This window comes from Takifugu rubripes, chromosome 4 (assembly GCF_901000725.2).
Source record: "Takifugu rubripes chromosome 4, fTakRub1.2, whole genome shotgun sequence".
In the NCBI taxonomy this organism is placed as follows: Eukaryota; Metazoa; Chordata; class Actinopteri; order Tetraodontiformes; family Tetraodontidae; genus Takifugu; species Takifugu rubripes.
In genome coordinates this window covers 16065819-16086463 of record NC_042288.1, presented here as the reverse complement: position 1 = coordinate 16086463, position 20645 = coordinate 16065819, and the positions used below count along the sequence as shown (strand labels likewise).

At 53.8% G+C, this 20645-nt stretch overlaps 3 protein-coding genes across 5 annotated transcripts in view; 2 read left to right on the top strand and 1 right to left on the bottom strand.

Moving 5' to 3' along the window:
• The first annotated feature begins 963 nt into the window (after positions 1 to 963).
• Positions 964 to 14121, top strand: egln1a (egl-9 family hypoxia-inducible factor 1a). 2 transcript variants are annotated; one of them, XM_029835719.1, is made up of 5 exons: positions 982 to 2334; positions 7016 to 7135; positions 12723 to 12859; positions 12934 to 13001; positions 13115 to 14121. In XM_029835719.1, exons 1-5 carry the CDS (start codon positions 1606 to 1608, stop codon positions 13168 to 13170), a joined length of 1110 nt encoding a protein of 369 aa, XP_029691579.1. In that variant the 5' UTR covers positions 982 to 1605; the 3' UTR covers positions 13171 to 14121. The 2 variants fall into 2 exon arrangements, with proteins under 2 accessions (XP_029691580.1, XP_029691579.1); XM_029835720.1 differs by lacking the exons at positions 12723 to 12859; positions 12934 to 13001; positions 13115 to 14121 and adding an exon at positions 12563 to 12705 and having other exon boundaries at positions 964 to 2334.
• Positions 14122 to 14182: 61 nt separating this feature from the next.
• gpr137ba (G protein-coupled receptor 137Ba) lies at positions 14183 to 17974 on the bottom strand. Of its 2 annotated transcripts, none has more exons than XM_003976186.3 (8): positions 17843 to 17974; positions 16975 to 17744; positions 16483 to 16532; positions 16183 to 16405; positions 15938 to 16084; positions 15464 to 15592; positions 14657 to 14778; positions 14183 to 14581 (listed from the first exon to the last, which is right to left on the bottom strand). In XM_003976186.3, exons 2-8 carry the CDS (start codon positions 17332 to 17334, stop codon positions 14470 to 14472), a joined length of 1143 nt encoding a protein of 380 aa, XP_003976235.1. In that variant the 5' UTR covers positions 17335 to 17744; positions 17843 to 17974; the 3' UTR covers positions 14183 to 14469. The 2 variants fall into 2 exon arrangements, with proteins under 2 accessions (XP_003976235.1, XP_029691578.1); XM_029835718.1 differs by having other exon boundaries at positions 16183 to 16372.
• Positions 17975 to 19389: 1415 nt separating this feature from the next.
• Positions 19390 to 20645, top strand: part of nid1a (nidogen 1a) — a 13276-nt gene continuing 12020 nt past the window's right edge. The window contains exon 1 of the mRNA XM_003976187.3: positions 19390 to 19684. Coding sequence (XP_003976236.1) covers positions 19481 to 19684 — 204 coding nt within the window. The 5' untranslated portion in view covers positions 19390 to 19480. The remainder of the gene's footprint in view (positions 19685 to 20645) is intronic.

Sequence of the window (20645 nt, the reverse complement as noted above, 5' to 3'; positions counted from 1 at the left end):
GTAGTAACAACCACAACGTCGAACGCGCTTTTCTCGAAATTTGTTCAGTCTTTAAATAATCCTAGCTACACTAGATTTCCGATTGATTAAAGGTTGATTTTACATTATTGTAATGGGTTTTTTTAATTACTTGGTGACCATTTGCTTTTTAATGAAGCATTCTTTGCCATGCCAACGATTTGTTAGGATACATTAGTGTCAGCATCAGTACTTTAAAATTCCAAATTTGGCAATCTACCACTGGCAAATGGCATTTGTCATTAAAACTGTAAGTTTAATGTAACCTGTCTTCATCAGATTACACATAACTAACCCTCTTTAGAAAACCCCTCCTTCAGGGACTCCTGCGGACTGAGTACGTGCCATACGGCGGATGCCAATCTGAGTTGGTGATGAATACACAGCATATTCTTTGTCATCTATTCCCATTTCAGCAGTTATTTATATAGCCAGGTGTATACATGCACGCGTTATCCTCTTGATCTGAAAGTTGTTTTGTGCAAGAAACATAGAGGATTACCGAATATCGATATAATATGAATTAGTATCCTGAGACTTCACCGATATTGTCCCAAAATGCATAAAACATGAAAAACTACATGCCCTCAGAACCTAACAAATGTCTATGCAACATTTTCTTTTGTTGTGAGAAAGGAATTCCATACACGCAAGACTGGAATGAGGGCAAAACACACGCACGATGCATTTGTGTTCGCGGTTCAAACCATGGCAGAGCAGCAAGTAACGTGATCACATCCTTTGATTAAAGTGTGTATTGTTCTAGATCTGCAGTTGCTTGACAAGGGAAAAGAACACACTTAGAAAATGACGTGTGTGTGTGTGTGTGTGTGTGCGCGCGCGCGCGCGTGTGCTATGACTAGTAATTACCGAATTGGGCATTTTTACAAGTTGTTTATTCAAAGCACGTCGTGAGTTCAAAAATAAACAATTAAGGTTGCACGCGGGTACTTCGCGCGCATGCGTTGGCGTAAAACGGCATAAAAAACGTATTTGGCACCGCTGAAATTGCCTGTGCTTGCGCAACTACAGCCTTGGACAGACGACTTATTGACTTCACATTTGATCAAAAGCGGCAACTCCAAAGCCACGCTGTCCGATAACACGATGACAGTGATTAACAACGTGCACGTGTTCCCGTCTCTGCTATTTAGCGCAGTCATCGCCATGGTTTCCAGTATGTTTATGAGTCCTCTTGGTCGTGTCCGACGGGCCCTGAAGGGAGCGCAGCAGGGGGAGGCGCCTGCGTGCTGACGTCAGAGCGGGCGTGGCCACAGAGGTTTAGCACACTCCGAGCGGCGCCATGCACTTTCTACAGAGCGACAGTTAGCCCGCTGAAATGCCTCCCGAAGCCCGACAACAAAATGTTCGGCCCAGAGCCCATTGTTTCGTATTGTTTAACTGATACAAGATCTGAGATGGGAGTAGGCGTGAGGAAATGGCGAGGTATTGAGTCTCACTTTTCCGTCTGGCTCGGTGTAGCGTGGCAGAGGCAGTGGATCGTTTCCAAAGTTGTTGGTTAGCAGGGCGCGTGTGAAGGATCGGAATTAAAGGCGCAGCGCTCCCCCCGTGACGTTCGCCACACACATGGAGAGGAAGAGCGATTTGGAGAGGGACCGACAGTACTGTGAACTTTGTGGGAAAATGGAGAACCTCCTGAAGTGCGGCAGGTGCCGGAGTTCTTTCTACTGCAGCAAAGAGCACCAGAAACAGGACTGGAGGAAGCACAAGCTCAGCTGCAAGGAGGCGAACAAGCCGCAACTTCCCAAACAGAAGCTGGAGCAGCCGCAGCCGCAGCCGCAGCCGCCCGGGCACGACGAGCCAGACGCCCAAATCAGCCCCGAGAAGGCGGACAGTGCAGTTGCACCCACCGGGGACACACCTGGCGCGGGTGACACACCTGGCGCGGGTGACACACCTGGCGCGGGTGACGCGCAGGGAGAAGACGGTGCCAACGGAACATCCACACCGAACGGACAAAGTAGCGCATCACCTCAGAAGCTGGCTGCGGAGTACATCGTTCCGTGCATGAACAAGCACGGCATCTGTGTGGTGGACAACTTCTTAGGAGCGGAGATCGGACAGAGTATTTTAGAAAATGTCAAAGCCCTGCACAACACGGGCAGGTTCTCGGACGGACAGCTGGTCAGCCAAAAAGGCGACTCCACTAAAGACATCCGAGGTGATAAAATCACCTGGATCGAAGGGAAGGAGGCCGGCTGCGAGAAGATCCGCTTCCTGATGGGGCGGATGGACGACCTGATTAGACACTGTAACGGTAAACTGGGAAACTACGCAATTAATGGAAGGACAAAAGTAAGTACAACCCCTCCCCCGTGGGACAGATAAGGGGATCTGAATCTGAAAGTATTGCTGCCAGCGGTGGACCATGCTAACCATGCGTGAGCCGATCATACCTGGGACTACACCTTCCTGGTTAATAACATCCCAAGGTGGGCAACTAGTGACGCCCATAGTTTGCGCAGGTTTACCCCCAAATCATCGCGTTACTGTTTGACTACCTGGGGAAGAAGGTCGCAGACCCCCCCGAACTGGTCACACGACTGTGGTGTGTTGGACGACTCTGGAGATGAGAGCAGACCAAAGTTCTACTCTTATATTTGAGGTTTCCCATTTAAAAAGAAAGGAGACCGCCTCACTTCCTGTAATGAGCTCTGAAGGCATCTGGAACAAGTGTGAGGTGTGTGTAGGTTCCTCCCTGACTGAGTGTGTCGGTCTTGGTCCTTTAAACCCGGTGTTCTGTTCAGCCTGGAGCTGGCCTTCCTTGAGAAGTGTGAATGTCCGTTCACCTGGATTTAGCTTGTCTAAACTTGGAGCAGGTGTCTGCTAGCAGGTTACGTTCGGCACGTGCGTTGTGATTGTTCTTGCAGCTCCAGCTGGTTGTCGGGTCAGAACCTGACGATCCGGGACTGTGTGCCGTGGTGTGGTCCACGGGAGGGAGGGATGTTCTGTACCTGGATGTGGACTCAGACCATAGGTGAGGCTGCATTCCTTTGGAGGAGGAGGACCTGCGTGTGGGACGTGCACGTTTAGTGCATGTAGAGCTGCCGTTTGACCCGCAGAAACGTCAGACTGGTTCCAGCTGCTGGGTTCAGGTGACCCGACCCCTTTAAACCGTCATCGTGGAGCGATCCTGACCCGGGAGATGAGCTGCTGGCAGCATCACTCGCTCCATCCAGAGGGGAGACGATCCAAAGCTCTGTGAACATAAAAATTAAAGCCTCTCCAACTTCTTTCAGTGGCTTCGTGAGCCAACACCTGCACCCAGAGGCTGAACTTTAGGTTTTTGGTAATGTTGGACATGTATTTATTTAATTCCAAAGTCAAAGCTTCCCCTCGTCCGCGGGTCGTGTCCCGCCTTGCTTTGGCCCTATTTTGCTCTCTTCTGTGTCTGACATGTAGCACAGGCTGGCTTCAGGTATTTACTTTAATCTGCTTGCATCAAACTCTGATTACAATCACTGTTATTTTTAGGCTATTCCGCCCGTCCAGTTGTGCTTTTCCACCTCAGCGCTTCTTGGTAAACATGAAGCAGTTTATCAGAAGGCTCTATTTTAGCCTGCAGTCATGGGAAGCAGCTGATGCGTCGGGCCGTCAGGGTGTCAGCCGTGGGGCCCCCTCTGCTTCCTCACCCACTGGCCCGGTTGTCTTGGCAAACGCCCTCCTGGACTGTGACCAGTGACTATCAGCATGACTTGCACAAATAGACGGCCGCTGTATCGGTGGCTCAAAGGGATCCCGAACAATGTGCGCAGAATTTGCAACGAGGAAGATAGGGGGACATGATTTGGGCCAAACACTTATTAAATGTCATTGTTCCCGCTTCCTCCACTCCTGCGCTAGCATTGTGGGGGCTGGCGTGCAGCGGCGCGTGCACGTGTTGAGGACTCGCTGATGCCCTTAGAGCGTTCCTGGGAGCCTGTGAAGGTGACTGACCCAGCAAACCCCGGTGGGCACGTCCCCTCGGGACCAGGCCGCCCCCAGCCGGCGCTGCCTTAGCATAGCCAAAGGCTGGGGACGAGCTCTTCCTGCAACCGTCACGCGTGCCCCCGGCAGGGGGCCGCGGGGGGGCCCTGCCTATATAACAGCAGCGAGCTGGTCCTGTGCCGTGCACAGAGGAGAGGCGGTGATAATGCTGTGAGATCACCCTGCTGTTTCTATGTTAGATTCCAGCCAGAACAACTCACGTAGTGCAGGGAAATGCAGCATTTGTGCACCTTCTGCTTCCAATATTTGAGCAGCAGCACTCGGCCGGGGGCTAAAGATGCCCCCCTCAGCCGTCCTTCCAAAGCCAAGGCTTGTAGGTGCATAATTCAGCCGTGTACATTATGTATTTGTAGTGTCGCAGGGCGACGGCGAACAAGAGCTTCGGTCAGGAAGTTGACCGTTGACCTAAATCTTCCAAGTCTATAGAGCGAGCCGGCTAAAGGAAGTCATGTGCTGGGCCTGCTATGTCTTCTATAGGCTGCTTCCGCCTGTGGTGCCAGCGGGCCGGAGCAGCACCTTGCATGCATCTCCTTCCTGTTTATTGTTTCACCGCTACGCACTAAATAACAACGGCAGCATTTTTGGACGCCGACCCCCGATCCTGGTTGTTGCTGCTGTTCTGATGGAGTTGTGCGAATTCATTGGCAGCATGTTTATGTCGCGGTTTTCTGCTGGTCCTGGTTCTGACCCCGGTGGAGATCCCTCCTGGTTGTTGCTGGACAGTGGAAGTCTCTCCGTATTAATTCACTGGCTTAAGTTGAATTCAATCACTATTTAATCACATTTACCTGCGTTCTGTGTTTTCCTTTGAACGTTCCAGCCTCCCGGGCTCCAAATGCATCTTGTCTTCAGGTTTTAACATGAAATTGTGCTCCTTTTTTCGCTACTGGCAACAAGACGGTATCGGTGACTGATCCAATTACCCCATGAGCTCACTTGGCTCCCAGACAAGCACGATGAAGCCGGTCAGTCGGAGCAGTTGGGGAGACGCTGCTGCGGAAAGATCCACTCTGCTCCTGCTTCCTTTCTTTATAGGAGGCTAGAAACGATCAGGTCGACAGACCCCCTGCTGAGAATGTACGTAAAGAAACCAGAGACGGGCCTTTTCCGTGGAGGCTGTAGGACAGCGTGGCCGCTGTATACGTCCCCTCTCGTTCACAGCCTGCAGTTAAGAAAAGAATAAACTGGGTCATGGCTTGGAACAGGGATTTCCTCTGCATTCAGCTCCAGTGTTGGACAGATAAAACGCCTGAGCGTCCTGGGCTGGGACCCAATCTGCCCGGTTTCCCACAGTCCTGGACGCCACGAGGCCGCCGCCGCCACGAGGCCGCCAACATGAGGCCGCCGCGCCATGAGGCCGCCGCCGCCACGAGGCCGCCGCCGACACGAGGCCGCCGCCGCCACGAGGCCGCCAACATGAGGCCGCCGCGCCATGAGGCCGCCGCCGCCACGAGGCCGCCGTGCGTTTGTACTTGTTTTGAGGCCTTGCTTCTGCTACGTGAGGAGGCCCCCTGCAGCTTTTCCTCGTTCATGACTGGCGTTGGAGCATGAAGCAGATGTTCTATATGATGATGATGATGGTGGTGGTGGTGGTGGTGGTGGCATCACAGCGACGGCTGGATTATCCCAGTACAAGGTCAAATTTAGCATTAGGTAGCATCGACCCACAAACTGCTTTTGTAAAAATGAACCGTTCTGCTTTAATGAACTGAATCGTTAGTTACGAATGCAGCGAACAGCATCTTGTGCCATCCGAGTGTAATTAGCAGCCAGTCATCAGATCAATCCCACGGCTTTTAAATGTCATTATTTCAGGGTGACTCTCATAAAGATGATTCAAAGTGGCCTGAATACGAGGCCACGGGGGTGAGCCAACCTTCGCTCTGTCGTCCTGCAGCACCTTGTTTGCACTCTCTTATTTAGGAGCTACAGCTAGCAAAGCATTTGAGGCCTTCAGTGGGAGGTCTGAGAAATAAAACTGTCATCTTTAACCCCCACTCCTCGTTCTCGCCTGTCCAAATCTAGGCCGCCCCGTTTGCCCAACTGATCGTGTTTACCCATCTTCAGCTTCGCTGGGTGAGCCAAGTGGGGGGGGGGGGGGCACATAGCCAAGGATCAGCCAACCTTCCTCACGCTCTGCACGTAGCACAAGCATTAAAATACTGCTCCCGCTGGATGAAGGCCAAGAGTCAGAGTTTACAGCAGTTCGCTCGTCTCCTCTAGCTTTAACCCTAAACCCATTTGCTTTGTCTCCTCCCCCCCCCCCCCCCCCCCCCCACACACACACACACACAGACGCTCTCCCATAAGCTCGCTGCATTGCACTTTACCAAGAGGAAGCTTTTTATCAAGTTAGCACCCGTCACATGTGCATTCCCTTCCAGACCAGCCCTTGTTTTCAGAGTCACAGTTTAGCAAGCAGAAGGGAGCCCCCCCCCCCGGGTGTTAGTCTTTCCTTATTCCATCAGCTTTGTAGGCTGATATTATGAATTCCGGTGGTGACCTGCGTCCCGCAGCAGACAGATGTGAGTGACAGGCGCTCCCATTCACGCCTCTAAAAGTATATTTTAAGTTGGTGACTGAGGAGGAATGTTGTGTTCCCGGTGGGAATGCCAGGCTGGCTCTGGACTGTGCAGCTCCCAGCGCCGCTGCCAACACCCCCAGCCTATCATAGGAGCCAGCGGGGCAGGAAGGGGCGAGGGGAAATCGACGTGCACGTGATATCTCCGGTGTGGTCCCTCACTGGTTTATAGTGCGGCGGCTGTGTTGTAAGCAACCTTGGCGCAGGTGAATCCAGAACAATGGCGGGGGGGCGCCAAGGCGGCCTGCTGGCTTTACATCAGAGGCCACACGGGCGTCTGCTGCCCTCACAGCTGCTCGCCGTGGCGCTCTGCTCTGGCCCGCCTTCATTTAGCATCTTAGCATCTTCAGTTTCCATGAGCTTTAGCTCTTGTTGCTGGTCTCACACTTTTATTCTCTCTGGTTTCAGGCGATGGTGGCGTGTTACCCTGGAAACGGAACGGGGTACGTGCGCCACGTGGACAACCCAAATGGCGACGGGCGGTGTGTCACATGCATATATTACCTTAACAAAGACTGGAATGCCAAGGTATGCAGACAATAATGTTCCTAGATGTCTCCGAACATCCCATCAGAACAAACGGGACGTCCAGGACCTCGCTGATCTTTATATTCAGCTACGTGTGATCAACCAGCCTGAAGCGGCCGTTACTGTACATCTTCCTCTCATTTAGATCCATAGACCCCACCTCCACCTCCTATAGACCCCGTCCCATCTCATATAGACCCCGTCCCATCTCCTATAGACTCCGTCCCACCTCCTATAGATCCCGTCCCATCTCCTATAGACTCCGTCCCACCTCCTATAGACTCCGTCCCACCTCCGATAGACTCCGTCCCACCTCCTATAGACTCCGTCCCACCTCCTATAGATCCCATCCCACCTCCTATAGACTCCGTCCCACCTCCTATAGATCCCGTCCCACCTCCTATAGACTCCGTCCCACCTCCTATAGATCCCGTCCCATCTCATATAGACTCCGTCCCACCTCCTATAGACTCCGTCCCACCTCCTATAGATCCCGTCCCATCTCATATAGACTCCGTCCCACCTCCTATAGATCCCGTCCCACCTCCTATAGACTCCGTCCCAATTCCACCTCCTATAGACTCCGTCCCACCTCCTATAGACTCCGTCCCACCTCCTATAGACTCCGTCCCACCTCCTATAGATCCCGTCCCACCTCCTATAGACTCCGTCCCACCTCCTATAGATCCCATCCCACCTCCTATAGACTCCGTCCCACCTCCTATAGACTCCGTCCCACCTCCTATAGATCCCGTCCCACCTCCTATAACTCCGCCCCACCTCCTATGATCCCGTCCACCTCCTATAGACTCCGTCCCACCTCCTATAGATCCCGTCCCACCTCCTATAGACTATCCCGTCCCCCTCCTATAGATTCCCGTCCCACCTCCTATAGGACCGTCCACCTCCTATAGACCCGTCCACCTCCTATAGATCCCATCCCCACCTCCTATAGACTCCGTCCCACCTCCTATAGACTCCGTCCCACCTCCTATAGACTCCGTCCCACCTCCTATAGATCCCGTCCCATCTCATATAGACTCCGTCCCACCTCCTATAGATCCCGTCCCACCTCCTCGAACAACCCAGCTATAAAAACTGCACACCAAGACCAAAAAAGGGCAGAATACATTTCAGGACTCAAACTTGTTATTTGGTATTTTGAAATTTCCTTGTCTTCCTTCTGTCCTTTCAGAAGCTGTAATGATCCTTAGTTAGTTAGTTAGTTAGTTAGTTAGGAAAAGAGTTAGCGAGCCAGTTAGCAAGACGAGTCCGATCTAGAAATGCTCTGGAAGACGGTGGAGCGGTCCAGAACGGACGGAGCCACCACTGGTGGCACCACAGAGGAAGGATAACACATCTGTACACGTCTGCACACAGGCCAGAAGGTGGGATTTATCTCCTGGCCTGGCACCAAGAACCTGGGGGGCGTACCAGAGGACCCGGTGAGCGGGCCACTTGATGGAGGAGGTCGTGGCGCCCCAGAATGTGCAGACCTGCCGTTGACCCACTGTTGACGGCGGCGTGTTAAAATGCTGTCAACATTCTGCTTCCTGCAACCTTCACCAGCACCTCTGAGCCTTCACCAGCATCTCTGAACCTTCACCGGCACCTCTGAGCCTTCACCAGCATCTCTGAACCTTCACCAGCATCTCTGAGCCTTCACCAGCATCTCTGAACCTTCACCAGCATCTCTGAGCCTTCACCAGCATCTCTGAACCTTCACCAGCATCTCTGAGCCTTCACCAGCATCTCTGAACCTTCACCAGCATCTCTGAGCCTTCACCAGCACCTCTGAACCTTCACCGGCACCTCTGAGCCTTCACCAGCATCTCTGAACCTTCACCGGCATCTCTGAACCTTCACCAGCATCTCTGAACCTTCACCAGCATCTCTGAACCTTCACCACCTTCACCAGCATCTCTGAGCCTTCACCAGCATCTCTGAACCTTCACCAGCATCTCTGAGCCTTCACCAGCACCTTTGAACCTTCACCGGCACCTCTGAACCTTCACCAGCACCTCTGAGCCTTCACCAGCACCTCTGAGCCTTCACCAGCATCTCTGAACCTTCACCACCTTCACCAGCATCTCTGAGCCTTCACCAGCATCTCTGAACCTTCACCACCTTCACCAGCATCTCTGAACCTTCACCAGCATCTCTGAGCCTTCACCAGCACCTTTGAACCTTCACCAGCATCTCTGAACCTTCACCACCTTCACCAGCACCTCTGAGCCTTCACCAGCACCTCTGAGCCTTCACCAGCATCTCTGAACCTTCACCACCTTCACCAGCATCTCTGAACCTTCACCAGCATCTCTGAGCCTTCACCAGCACCTTTGAACCTTCACCGGCACCTCTGAACCTTCACCAGCACCTCTGAACCTTCACCAGCACCTCTGAGCCTTCACCAGCACCTCTGAGCCTTCACCAGCACCTCTGAACCTTCACCAGCACCTCTGAACCTTCACCGGCACCTTTGAACCTTCACCGGCACCTCTGAACCTTCACCGGCACCTCTGAACCTTCACCGGCACCTCTGAACCTTCACCAGCATCTCTGAGCCTCCACCAGCACCTTTGAACCTCCACCAGCACCTCTGAGCCTTCACCAGGCTGCTGTGGCTCAGTGGTGGCGTGGGGAGGGCCGTCCCAACAGGGCCACAGCCCAGCGGCTGGATCATGGAACATGTCTGGTCTGCAGGGCCCAGAGTTGGATCAGCACCAACAATATCCACCACGTCGCACAGCAACTGTCCATTAACTGACTCATGAACGGAAAATGGGACCAAACCGGCGCCGTTTAGGTGACCTGTGATGAAGGGACGAGCCAGGAGCAACAAGCTGGAGCACAACAGACCGTAGACCCTGCAGGACCGTGTGTGTGTGTGTGTGTGTGTGTGGGTGTGTGTGTGTGTGTGTGTTAGTGGTTCACAACAGCATCGCTGCCTCGACGTAGGAGAACCATCTCTTCTGTTTAGCCTCCTGGCTGAGGGTCCCGGAGCATCGCTCAGTCCTCACAACAGCTCACTGTTGCTGACTGACTCTTTACCAGCTGTTTACCAGCTGTTTACCAGCTGTTTACCAGCTGTTTACCAGCTGCTGCCACCTCAGACGCTTTTGTGTAACGCCTGTTTGCACATTGTGACGGAGCTTTTGTGTGCACGGATGAAAACTCTGAGTCTGTTATAATTCCAACACCGACGGCAGGAAGGAACCCCAGCAGGAGCCTGCAGCAGCGTGTGGGAGGGGGGGCGGCTTCCATGTGAAGACACAGACGGTCTTTGGACTTCCTCACGTAATTGACCCCCAGACCTGCGTATGAAAATGACATAATTGCAGGAAACACCATTTAGCCTTGGGGTCCAAGTGTGTGATAGACTGCAGGTCATGCATGGCTGCGTCTCGTGATGTTGGATCTAAAAAAACCTTCTGTCAGGATTGTTACCAGCAATTAGAAGCTTTCCTCTTCCTTGGATTGGGCATTCCAAGCTCAATCTACTGGCGTTCCAATTAAGGCTGTGCACTGTGTGTGGGGCTCTGCCCTAATCCACATCTGACTGCAGGACAACGTGCACGTGGAACCTTGTCCCGGGGCTGGATGAGACCCAAGGACAGGCCCCCGTCTCTACAGCCGCCCTGGTCCATTCACAGGGTCACACTGAGGAGACGGGGTCAACGCACGGGCGTGGTCGTAGAAGGTAGCGGGAGCGCTTCACCACCGACCAGCCATCATCTAAACTACAGAGAACCAGGGAACACCAGGGAACACCAGGGAGCACCAGGGAACACCATGGAGCACCAGGGAACACCAGGGAGCACCATGGAGAACCAGGGACACCAGGGAGCAACATGGAGAACCAGGGAACACCAGGGAGCAACATGGAGAACCAGGGAACACCATGGAGCACCAGGGAACACCAGGGAACACCAGGGAGCAACATGGAGAACCAAGGAACACCAGGGAGCAACATGGAGAACCAGGGAACACCATGGAGCACCAGGGAGCAACATGGAGAAACCAGGGAACACCAGGGAGCAACATGGAGCACCAGGGAGCACCATGGAGCACCAGGGAGCACCATGGAGAACCAGGGAACACCATGGAGCACCAGGGAGCAACATGGAGAACCAGGGAACACCAGGGAGCAACATGGAGCACCAGGGAGCAACATGGAGAACCAGGGAACACCATGGAGCACCAGGGAGCACCATGGAGAACCAGGGAACACCATGGAGCACCAGGGAGCAACATGGAGCACCATGGACACCACAGAGCACCAGGGAGCACCATGGAGAACCAGGGCAACACCCAGGGAGCAACATGGCAATGCGAGAACCAAGGAACACCAGGGAGCACCATGGAGAACCAGGGAACACAAGGGGCACCATGGAGAACCAGGGAACACCATGGAGCACCAGGGAGCAACATGGAGCACCAGGGAGCAACATGGAGCACCAGGGAACACCAGGGAACACCAGGGAGCACCAGGGAACACCAGGGAGCACCAGGGAGCAACATGGAGCACCAGGGAACACCACGGAGCAACATGGAACACCAGGGAGCACCATGGAACACCACAGAGCACCAGGGAGCACCAGGGAACACCACGGAGCACCATGGAGCACCAGGGAACACCGGCCAACATTCAGACCGTGCTGGGGGAACATCTGCGCTTGTTCAGGCAGAGCGCCACCACGCGTTGTGGGTGTCGGCTTTGCTCAGATTCTAGTTTCCTTTAACTTGGACGCGGTGAAGCTTCAGGCTCCCCCGGAACATCTGGTTTAGTGTTGACCTTTTGGTGACCTTAAGCTTTCACTTGTGAGCAGCTCAATTTTACCTGTAAATCGTTCCGGACATGGATGCATCCAGGTGTATCTGCGGGATCAACAGAAACACCTGAAATTGCCAATTCCAAATATAATGATCGACATATTAGCGAATGCTGCGTTGGGGCGCGCTCACACACGTGATTCAGGTCATTTCTGAAACAAGAGAGGAGAGTTTACGCTGGGACGATGTGGCGTTTAGCATAGCATAGCATAGCATAGCTGGGGGGGGGGGGGGTCAGGAGATCAGGGGCATCCTGTGATGTGTGCTTCATTAGCTTCATTAGCACACTGAATTATTCTAAGCGTGGTGACGCATCACAGGATCAAGGCAGAAGTAAAGGAGCTGTGCTGGTGCTGCAGGCGCCACTGGGATTCCCCCCATTCAGGGCGGTTTGGATGGGAAGAACTTGACTCTTCCTGAGGAGGGTGTGAGCTTTATTCCCCTGCCGGTGTGCGTGTGAAGAGAGAAGTCTTTTCATATCGGCTGCACGAGGATTTCAGCAGCACGCTCAGCACAATCTGCGTTTTCACTTTACAGCTCCTTTATCCAGCCGGAGCAGTTTTCCTGTCAGTTATTCTTCCTATCCCTCCCCAGGAAAGCCACCCGCCGCTGCTTCCCATCCGGAGCTTTCCTCCTGGAGCTCAGTCCCACCACCTTTTAATGAATGTGCTCTTCCTCTGTTCCTTTGACATGACTGACACATCTTGAGGAGGCGGCTGCGTTCCCTCTGACGTATCTTTTCATTTGTTTTCAGGAACACGGAGGCCTTCTTCGGATCTTCCCTGAAGGAAAAGCTCAGTTTGCCGATATAGAGCCCAAATTTGACCGTCTGCTGTTGTTCTGGTCAGACAGACGGAACCCTCACGAGGTTCAGCCGGCTTATGCCACCAGGTCAGCGCCCGGCCTCTGTCATCGGCACAGGCCCAGATTATCTGCTGCTGTAACTGGCTGCTCTGTCTCCGCAGGTATGCCATCACAGTCTGGTACTTTGATGCAGACGAGCGGGCCAGAGCCAAAGAAAAATACTTAACCAGTAAGACTTTCCACTCTTTCATGACTGGTGGAGCGTGATCCCTGTTGATATTGATGCTTTCTCCCATCTGTGTGTGTGTGTGTGTGTGTGTGTGTGTGTGCGCCTACCTGCAGGTGCAGGAGAAAAAGGAGTAAAGGTTGAACTGGGTAAACCATCAGACCCGAGCTAGTGGGGAGCCCCCCAGCCCCCCCTTAAGTGCTCTGTGACGGCGGCCTGTGTGAAGGTTGCGCAACAGCAGGTCCTGAAATGGAAGGTTCTGATTCTGCCAGACATAAATACGCAGATATCGGATCATTTACAGCTGGCGACTGGGCAGATGTTGAATGTCATGACTCAAAGGGATTGTGAGGACGTCTTTTTTCGGGTCACCTCCAAGAGAATGCTCACATTACAGATTTTTTTCTTTTTTCAGATAAAAAACAAAAAAAAATCATTACAGGCAGCAGTATTGTTCAGAAATAATCCACATATTTTGCATATTGTTTCTGCAGTTAATACTTTAAGGTACAGTGTTCTGCATATGCTTATTGTGTTATGCTTTTCACATGGAATCAGCTGTTATAAGCTACTTTATGACAAAATGTTCTGGAGTTTGCAATAATATGAGGAAAGATCTGAATGAAACATCCCTTTTTTCTGATGGAACCCCATCGACATAAGTGTGGATGAATTTATCTGTGCAGAGTAGATGGCGTCTGCGTCAACGTGCATTATTTTAATTAGCCATCGTTTTAGAGCCGTTTTAGGCTGCCCCCTACTGGCTTCCGTTGGAACCGCTGTTAGAGAAGCCTTCAACTTCTTCACTTAAGCAGCAGCTCTAATTCAACATCATCTCTCGTGATTCCTGCCAGGCTGCAAACTTCTGAACTGTCACAGTTTCTTGCGTTTGGAGGTTCATGTTTACCGTGAACGTTCTGCAGTGGTAGCGGCCAAATAACATCAGATCGTCAGTCTCTGCAAACGAGCTTTTTTCTAGACAATCTGAAAATGCCAACTGGTGAAAACGCTCCGGTTATTTGGAAAGCAGTGATTTTTTGGAGTTTAATCTTCGGTAAAGTCACAAGGTACATGATGTATCAGTGCTTCTAGAAACCTGACCAATAAAAATGGTGAATTACAACAAGGCGGGCCTTTTTTAGACTTTGCTAAAGTATGCTAGGAAAAACATGAGCAACCATAAATTGTCACCCTTTAACATTTTAATGAAATTAAGTTTTAACATTTACTAATAAACAGTGCATAAAATAGAAATACAGTACATATTACAAAAGTCTGGAAATATATTAACCATCATTCAATAGAAACTATACAGGCGATGTGCAAAATGAAGCTGCATTAATGGACCCTCGGATGCTGGCAGAGGCCAGTCGGTGGCAGAGTCAAGCGGGGGGGGGGGCACATCGGGACCAGTGTGTCTCTGTCCCGAAGACGGACTGTGCCAACACGAAGAAAACGATGTCAAAGGTCATCAGTAGTGGCCCATCTCCTCCAGGTGAGGGAGGCGAGAGCCGTCGTCCCCGCTAACGTGGGCGTTGATGCCGCTGCTCTGGCTCCCCCACTCGTAGCCGTCGGCCGCCAGACTGGACGAACACACGGAGACATTGGTCACATCATTCCTATACAGTGGCACCTCGCTCTAATGGGGGGGGGGTTACCTGGCCTGGATGTTCTGTGGCATGACGCTCCAGGCCAGGTCATCGTCGCTGTCATATCGCCGCGGGTTGTCGAAGAAGTAAGACCTTGAAGAGAAGATGTGTCCCGGTAGTCCAGAGCTGCTCTGTGGGCCCAACAGAAACCAGCTCATCATTCCCTCTCAAGCAGAGACGCCCAGCTCTGTTGCCCTGGAGACCGAGATGACGATGCTGGTCTGCAACATCTTCATCGTCTCAGATGTCTCATGTCCAGCCATTCAAAGGTTACGTGTAAAACTGCTGAAGAGCAAGTGTCAACCTGGTCCAGAGCCCCTCCCTAAGGCCCCTCCAGGTGGCCCCTCCCTCTGGCCCCTCCCTGTGGCCCTCCAGGTTGCCCCTCCCTCTGGCCCCTCCCTAAGGCCCCTCCAGGTGGCCCTCCAGGTGGCCCCTCCCTCTGGCCCCTCCCTGTGGCCCTCCAGGTTGCCCCTCCCTCTGGCCCCTCCCTCTGGCCCCTCCCTGTGGCCCTCCAGGTTGCCCCTCCCTCTGGCCCCTCCCTAAGGCCCCTCCAGGTGGCCCCTCCCTCTGGCCCCTCCAGGTGGCCCCTCCCTGTGGCCCTCCAGGTTGCCCCTCCCTCTGGCCCCTCCCTAAGGCCCCTCCAGGTGGCCCCACATGGAGGGGGACCCTCATCCCTACAGGACAACTACTGGTACGTTCCACCTGTTATATTTAACAGTGTAGTAGCATCTCCATAGCAACCACAGTTCTATCTGAACCCCGTAATGATAGCAATAACAACCCTCTGTAACCGTGACTGGGACCGGGTCGGCTCACCTGGTCCAGGGTCGGCTGCCGGACTCTGAAGAAGAACACCAAGAGAGAAGTGGGGAGGAGCTCCCAGACGAACAGGACCACGCCGAAGACGATGTAGCCGGTGTCTCCCAGAGTCAGCTGTAAATCTGCCTGCAGGACAGAAGACAAAGACAACGCTGTGGAACCAGAGTGTCCGCTTCATCTCTTTCACTGGGGGGTCCAGAATGGGCCAAGGCAGCCCCCCCCCCCCCATGAGTCCCCAGTTCATCCCTTTTATGAGGGCCTCTTGTAAGTCCGGTACCTTGCTTAAGGGTACCTTGGCAGTGCTCTGAAGGTGTTCTGCCCCCCCCCCCCCCAGAACACCTTCCAAGCTTTGTCTGCACGGGGACTGGAACCAAGAACCTTCTGCTTCTCAGCCCAGCTCCCAGCAGCCGGAATCAATTCAGTTAACAAAATTCACATTTCCCAGAATTCCCGGAAGGATCTCCGCCTGACCTGGTCCGAAACGTTGTACCAGTCGTAGTCAAAGGAGTTGATGCTTTTGTTGGACAGTCCCAGGACAACCAGGTTGTAGCAGGCCCTGGAGGAGTACAGCAGGATGACGACGGCGCCCACCCCCGTCACCTGGCACACTGACGTCCCCTGCAGGAGGCACACGGAATTGCAGGGTTTGGACGTCCAGGTGGGAGGATGAGCAGAGTAAAATGAGGGAGTCCCACATTAGGATACACGCTCCTCACCTTGGATTCCAGATAAATGTTGGCCAGGGACATCTTTGCGATCTTGTACAGACACACAGAGAGCGAGACGGCCGACAGCACGAACAGCGTGTCGTTTATGGCCACCCTCACCAGCACGATGGCGTGAGTGTCTGTGGAGGACGTCCTCACCAGCAGGGCGCAGACCAGGTTCACAACCAAAAACAGCAGGCTGACAAACAGGAAGAGCAGGTACATGGGCAGCCTGCGGCAGCAAACACACCACACGGTAAACACACACGTCCTGGTGCAACGCACGCCCCCAAACAGCCCCCGTCTCACCTGAAGCGGAGCAGCTCTGGGGCGAACTTTGACTTGGCCTTAAAAATGACCTGTGAGGACAAAGAACCAAGCAGCTGTCGTGATCTTTACCGCCTGCTTTCACTTCTCTAAACCCGGAGAGCTTTGGAAAGAGGAACCGTGTGGTTTCGCTCTCATGCCGACAGCACGGCCGTGCCCGATGACACGTGAAGCTGTGCACGTCAGGAGCGTTTCTACCCCCCCGAAGGTACTTGTTGCAGAACCATTTTGCATCTTCTCACAGGTGAAAGAATGGGAAGCAGGTTTCATGTGAAATGACAGGATCCTGCCTCTAAGACAGGAGAAGGCGTCTCCAGATCAGGGCAACACAACTAAAACGAAACATTTCCATTCGGCACATTTTCAGGGTCCTGATGCACTTTATTATTACTTCATTATTTGCTACCAAAGCCGCTGCCAACATATTGTTGCATATTCATGAGCGGCTCAGGTGAGAGACTGACTTGTACGCACCTGTGCAAAGTAGAGGTTCATGAGACTGAGGGTGAAGAACTGGAGACACACCGGGAAGCAGTAGAGCAGCCAGAAGGGGAACGGGCCCAGCGTGTTGGCGCTGACAAAGTTCTCGAAGTAGAAGGAGAAGAGCACGGTGCGCAGGGCGGCCCACAGCAGGCACAGCGACAGGAAGGCCGTCTGGTAGCTGAAGCGTTTGTGTCGGTACCGCAGAACCAGCCACAGCTGGATGTACACGAAGATGAAGAGGAGCGAGTAGAAGACGGTGTACACCACCGTCAGGCCCAGGGTGACGTAGGGAGGCACGGCCGGGCTCAGGGTGGGCAGCGGCCATGGATCGTCCATCAGCGACGGCCCCATGACCTGCTCTCCCCGGCGGGAGGAGGCGAGGCAGCGGGGAGGCCGGTGTCCGCCGGCCGCTGTCTTCGCTGTCTCGCCCGGCAAAGAGGAGGCGAGAGCGGCCGTTAGGCAGAAAGCGGAACCGAACTCGACGGCCGGCGAGGCTGAGCGGGACGTGTGCCGACTTCCTGCTGCGGAGCCCCGGGCAGCCGGAGAGCGAGGCGCATGATCCGCGAGGAGGGCGCCCAATGCGGGGAGCTGCAGCGAGCAGGAAGCTGCTGCAGAGCCGCTGCACGACCGCCGGCGCCCCCCCCCCCGACGTCAGCCGACGTCAGCCGCTGTCGCTTTAACCCGATGACGCAGCTTCCCACGATGGAGCCGCTGTGTTTCGATCACATCTAAAGGTCTTTCGTTCGCTTTCCACCGAAACCCTAGTGGACAAATTCAGTGTGATTAGAGGCGGTTTGATCCGATTATATTAGAGTATTAATGAGGGTTCCCATTCTACAAGTTTATAGCGTGTAAATACCAGAACACCGAGCCAGGAGCTGCCTTCCAACCCCGAGGATCACAGGTCGCTCCTGCAACTGGAAGACGTGGGAGAGGTCAAAGTGTGACCCCCCCACCGCGCTGCCTCGTCTTATAACCCCCCCCCCCCCCCCCATCCCCCAGTCAGACTTTGGTCCGGAAAACAACGCGAAAAATCGGCTCGGAAGTAACAAAGAGCATGTGTGTGCGTGTGTGTGTGTGTGTGTGTGCGTGTGCGTGTGAGAGAGAGAGGGTGTGTGTGTGTATGTGAGTGTGTGTGTGTGTGTGAGAGAGAGAGAGAGAGGGTGTGTGTGTGTATGTGAGTGTATGTGTGTGTGTGAGGGTGTGTGTGTGTGTGAGGGTGTGTGGGTCATGTGAGTGTGTGTGTGAGGGTGTGTGTGTGTGTCATGTGAGTGTGTGTGTGTGTGTGTGTGTGTATATATATGCGTGTGTGTGTCATGTGACCACGGAGGTCGTTTTTCCTCACCTTTGCCTGCTGACACACATTTATCTTTATCTTTAACACCAACCCAAACAGGATGTTGTCATTTACAAGCTTCATTAAAATGATTCCATTTAATGTTTTGAAATCCATTATTTTGGGATTTTCTTTGTAATGTTTCGTGTAATTTTGTTTAGAATTAAATTAACACTGTTGCTAACGCAATAAGTCATCTACGTGCACTATTTAAGACGATCTCGTTACTTTAATAACCTTTTTCTTAATTCTTAACTTACAGAATAAACATCGACCATCTTAAGGACACAAACTCTTCCTAAATTCACCAACAGGTGGCGCCATCAGCGTTTAGACGAGCAGAAGTCTGAGAATTCAGCTTCTTACACACGTTTGGGCCCAACAGTGCAAAGTCTCAGCCATGTTTTCTCAGGAGAATAATAACTGTAATAATACTGTAATAACAACAATAACAACAAGGGTAGACGTGTATTAAGAGGCCTTGTGACTGCAGCTCTATAGCAGACGCAACACATCTGCATCATTTCTATATATTATACCATGTGGCCCCTCCAGGTGGCCCCTCCCTGTGGCCCTCCCTGTGGCCCCTCCCTGCGGCTCCTCCCTGCGGCCCCTCCCTGTGGCCCCTCCTAACCCTCCAGCGTTTCCATGGTCACCAAGTGCTCAGGTGTGTGACCCTGGGCCCCATCAGGGCCCCACCACCCCAGCTGTGTGAGAGCCTCAGCCTGGAGGGATTAGCTGCTACACTGCTCTGCTGTCCTCTTCTGCTCATCTTTGGGGCTCTGTTGTTGGGAACTGGTCCATGCTCTGATGCCTGAGCTCTGGTGGCCCCCTGGCCTGAGGCCAGACCCCCTCCGCGTCCCTGTCCAGGACCACATCTATTTTAGCAGCTTAAAACATTTCCTTGATCATTTTGTGCCTTATCGCTCATCGGCTTGTGTTTAAAAAGTGTGTATTTACTGCAGTTGTTAAAGCAGGAGCAGAGCAGAAAGAGCCCCCTGCTGCCCCCCCCCCTCCCCCCTCCCCCGGCAGGGCTCCACCAGCCTCCCCCAACTCCGCCCCGCGTCTCAAACCCTGAAAGTCTCTCCGACTCCGGCTGCGCGTCACTCTCGTGTCTCCGCGACCGTCCAGCACCGCCAGAGCCGCTCACACACACCAACAATGGGTCGGGAGGAGCGAGGATGGATCTTCTGCCTCGCGGTCCTGGGATTCGCGGCGCCAGTGCAGAGCCTCACGCGGGGGGAACTTCTCCCCTTCGGCCCGAGCGCAGGAGACCAGATCCTGGCGGCCGGGAACGACCAGACGCAGCGGCTGGAGCTGGACAGTCCTGTCCGCTTCTATGACGGCACTTTCCACAGCATCTATGTGAGTTCCGTCGGGTCGTGTTTTAGTCACGCGTGGGTGTTTCTGTCTGCTTGCACAATGTCCGCGGATCTTGCGCAACTGTCCGGGGGGGTCTTAGTGAACCGGGGTCAGCATTTTAAACAATGCAGGACACATCTGGATCAGGGCTGCAGGTTTTCTGCCTCTTTGGAGTAAATGTTGACACACTCGGTTGGCGCGCGTCCACGCATTCCTGCGGTCCCCCCCCCGCCGTTATCCCTGTTCTGGTGACTCGAATAAGAGAATTCTTGGAAGTCAGTTTTCTAATCCACCCCAACCCCCTCCCGATGCCTTTAATTCACAAAACTGGGCCCAACAACACAGGAGAGGTGAAAGTGCGTTTTATTCAACCTCTTTTCACCTGAAGCCGGGGCGCTCTGGGGACCCCGGGGCGCTCTGGGGGCCCCGGGGCGCTCTGGGGGCCGGGGCGCTCTGGGGGCCCCGGGGCGCTCTGGGGGCCGGGGCCCTTTAGGCCCTCTGACCCACCATGCTGCCTGTTCTGCCGCCCTGAGAAGATGCAGCCTTCAGGGTATTGAAGTGTCTGTTGATGGAAGAGCTGCAGGTCGGAGTGCAGGGGGTGTGTGTGGTGTGTGCAGGGGGTGTGTGCAGGGTGTGTGCAGGGTGTGTGCAGGGTGAGCGCAGGGTGTGTGCAGGGTGTGTGCAGGGTGTGTGCAGGGTGAGCGCAGGGTGTGTGCGCAGGGGTGTGTGCAGGGGGTGTGCAGGGTGTGTAGGGTGAGCGCAGGGTGTGTGCAGGGTGTGTGCAGGGTGTGTAGGGTGAGCGCAGGGTGTGTGCAGGGTGAGCGCAGGGTGTGTGCAGGGTGTGTGCAGGGGGTGTGTAGGGTGAGCGCAGGGTGTGTGCAGGGTGAGCGCAGGGTGTGTGCAGGGGGTGTGTAGGGTGAGCGCAGGGTGTGTGCAGGGTGTGTGCAGGGTGTGTGCAGGGGGT

What these genes read in the sequence shown, in the direction of transcription:
- egln1a (XM_029835719.1), top strand. Translation starts at nt 1,606, where the DNA reads ATGGAGAGGAAGAGCGATTTGGAGAGGGACCGACAGTACTGTGAACTT. An exon ending in CAATTAATGGAAGGACAAAA is followed by an intron (nt 2,335 to 7,015) that starts GTAAGTACAACC and finishes CTCTGGTTTCAG; the next exon opens with GCGATGGTGGCGTGTTACCC. An exon ending in CAGCCGGCTTATGCCACCAG is followed by an intron (nt 12,860 to 12,933) that starts GTCAGCGCCCGG and finishes CTGTCTCCGCAG; the next exon opens with GTATGCCATCACAGTCTGGT.
- gpr137ba (XM_003976186.3), bottom strand. Translation starts at nt 17,334, where the DNA reads ATGGGGCCGTCGCTGATGGACGATCCATGGCCGCTGCCCACCCTGAGC. An exon ending in TGAACCTCTACTTTGCACAG is followed by an intron (nt 16,533 to 16,974) that starts GTGCGTACAAGT and finishes TTGTCCTCACAG; the next exon opens with GTCATTTTTAAGGCCAAGTC. An exon ending in GGCAGCCGACCCTGGACCAG is followed by an intron (nt 14,779 to 15,463) that starts GTGAGCCGACCC and finishes TTGGGCCCACAG; the next exon opens with AGCAGCTCTGGACTACCGGG.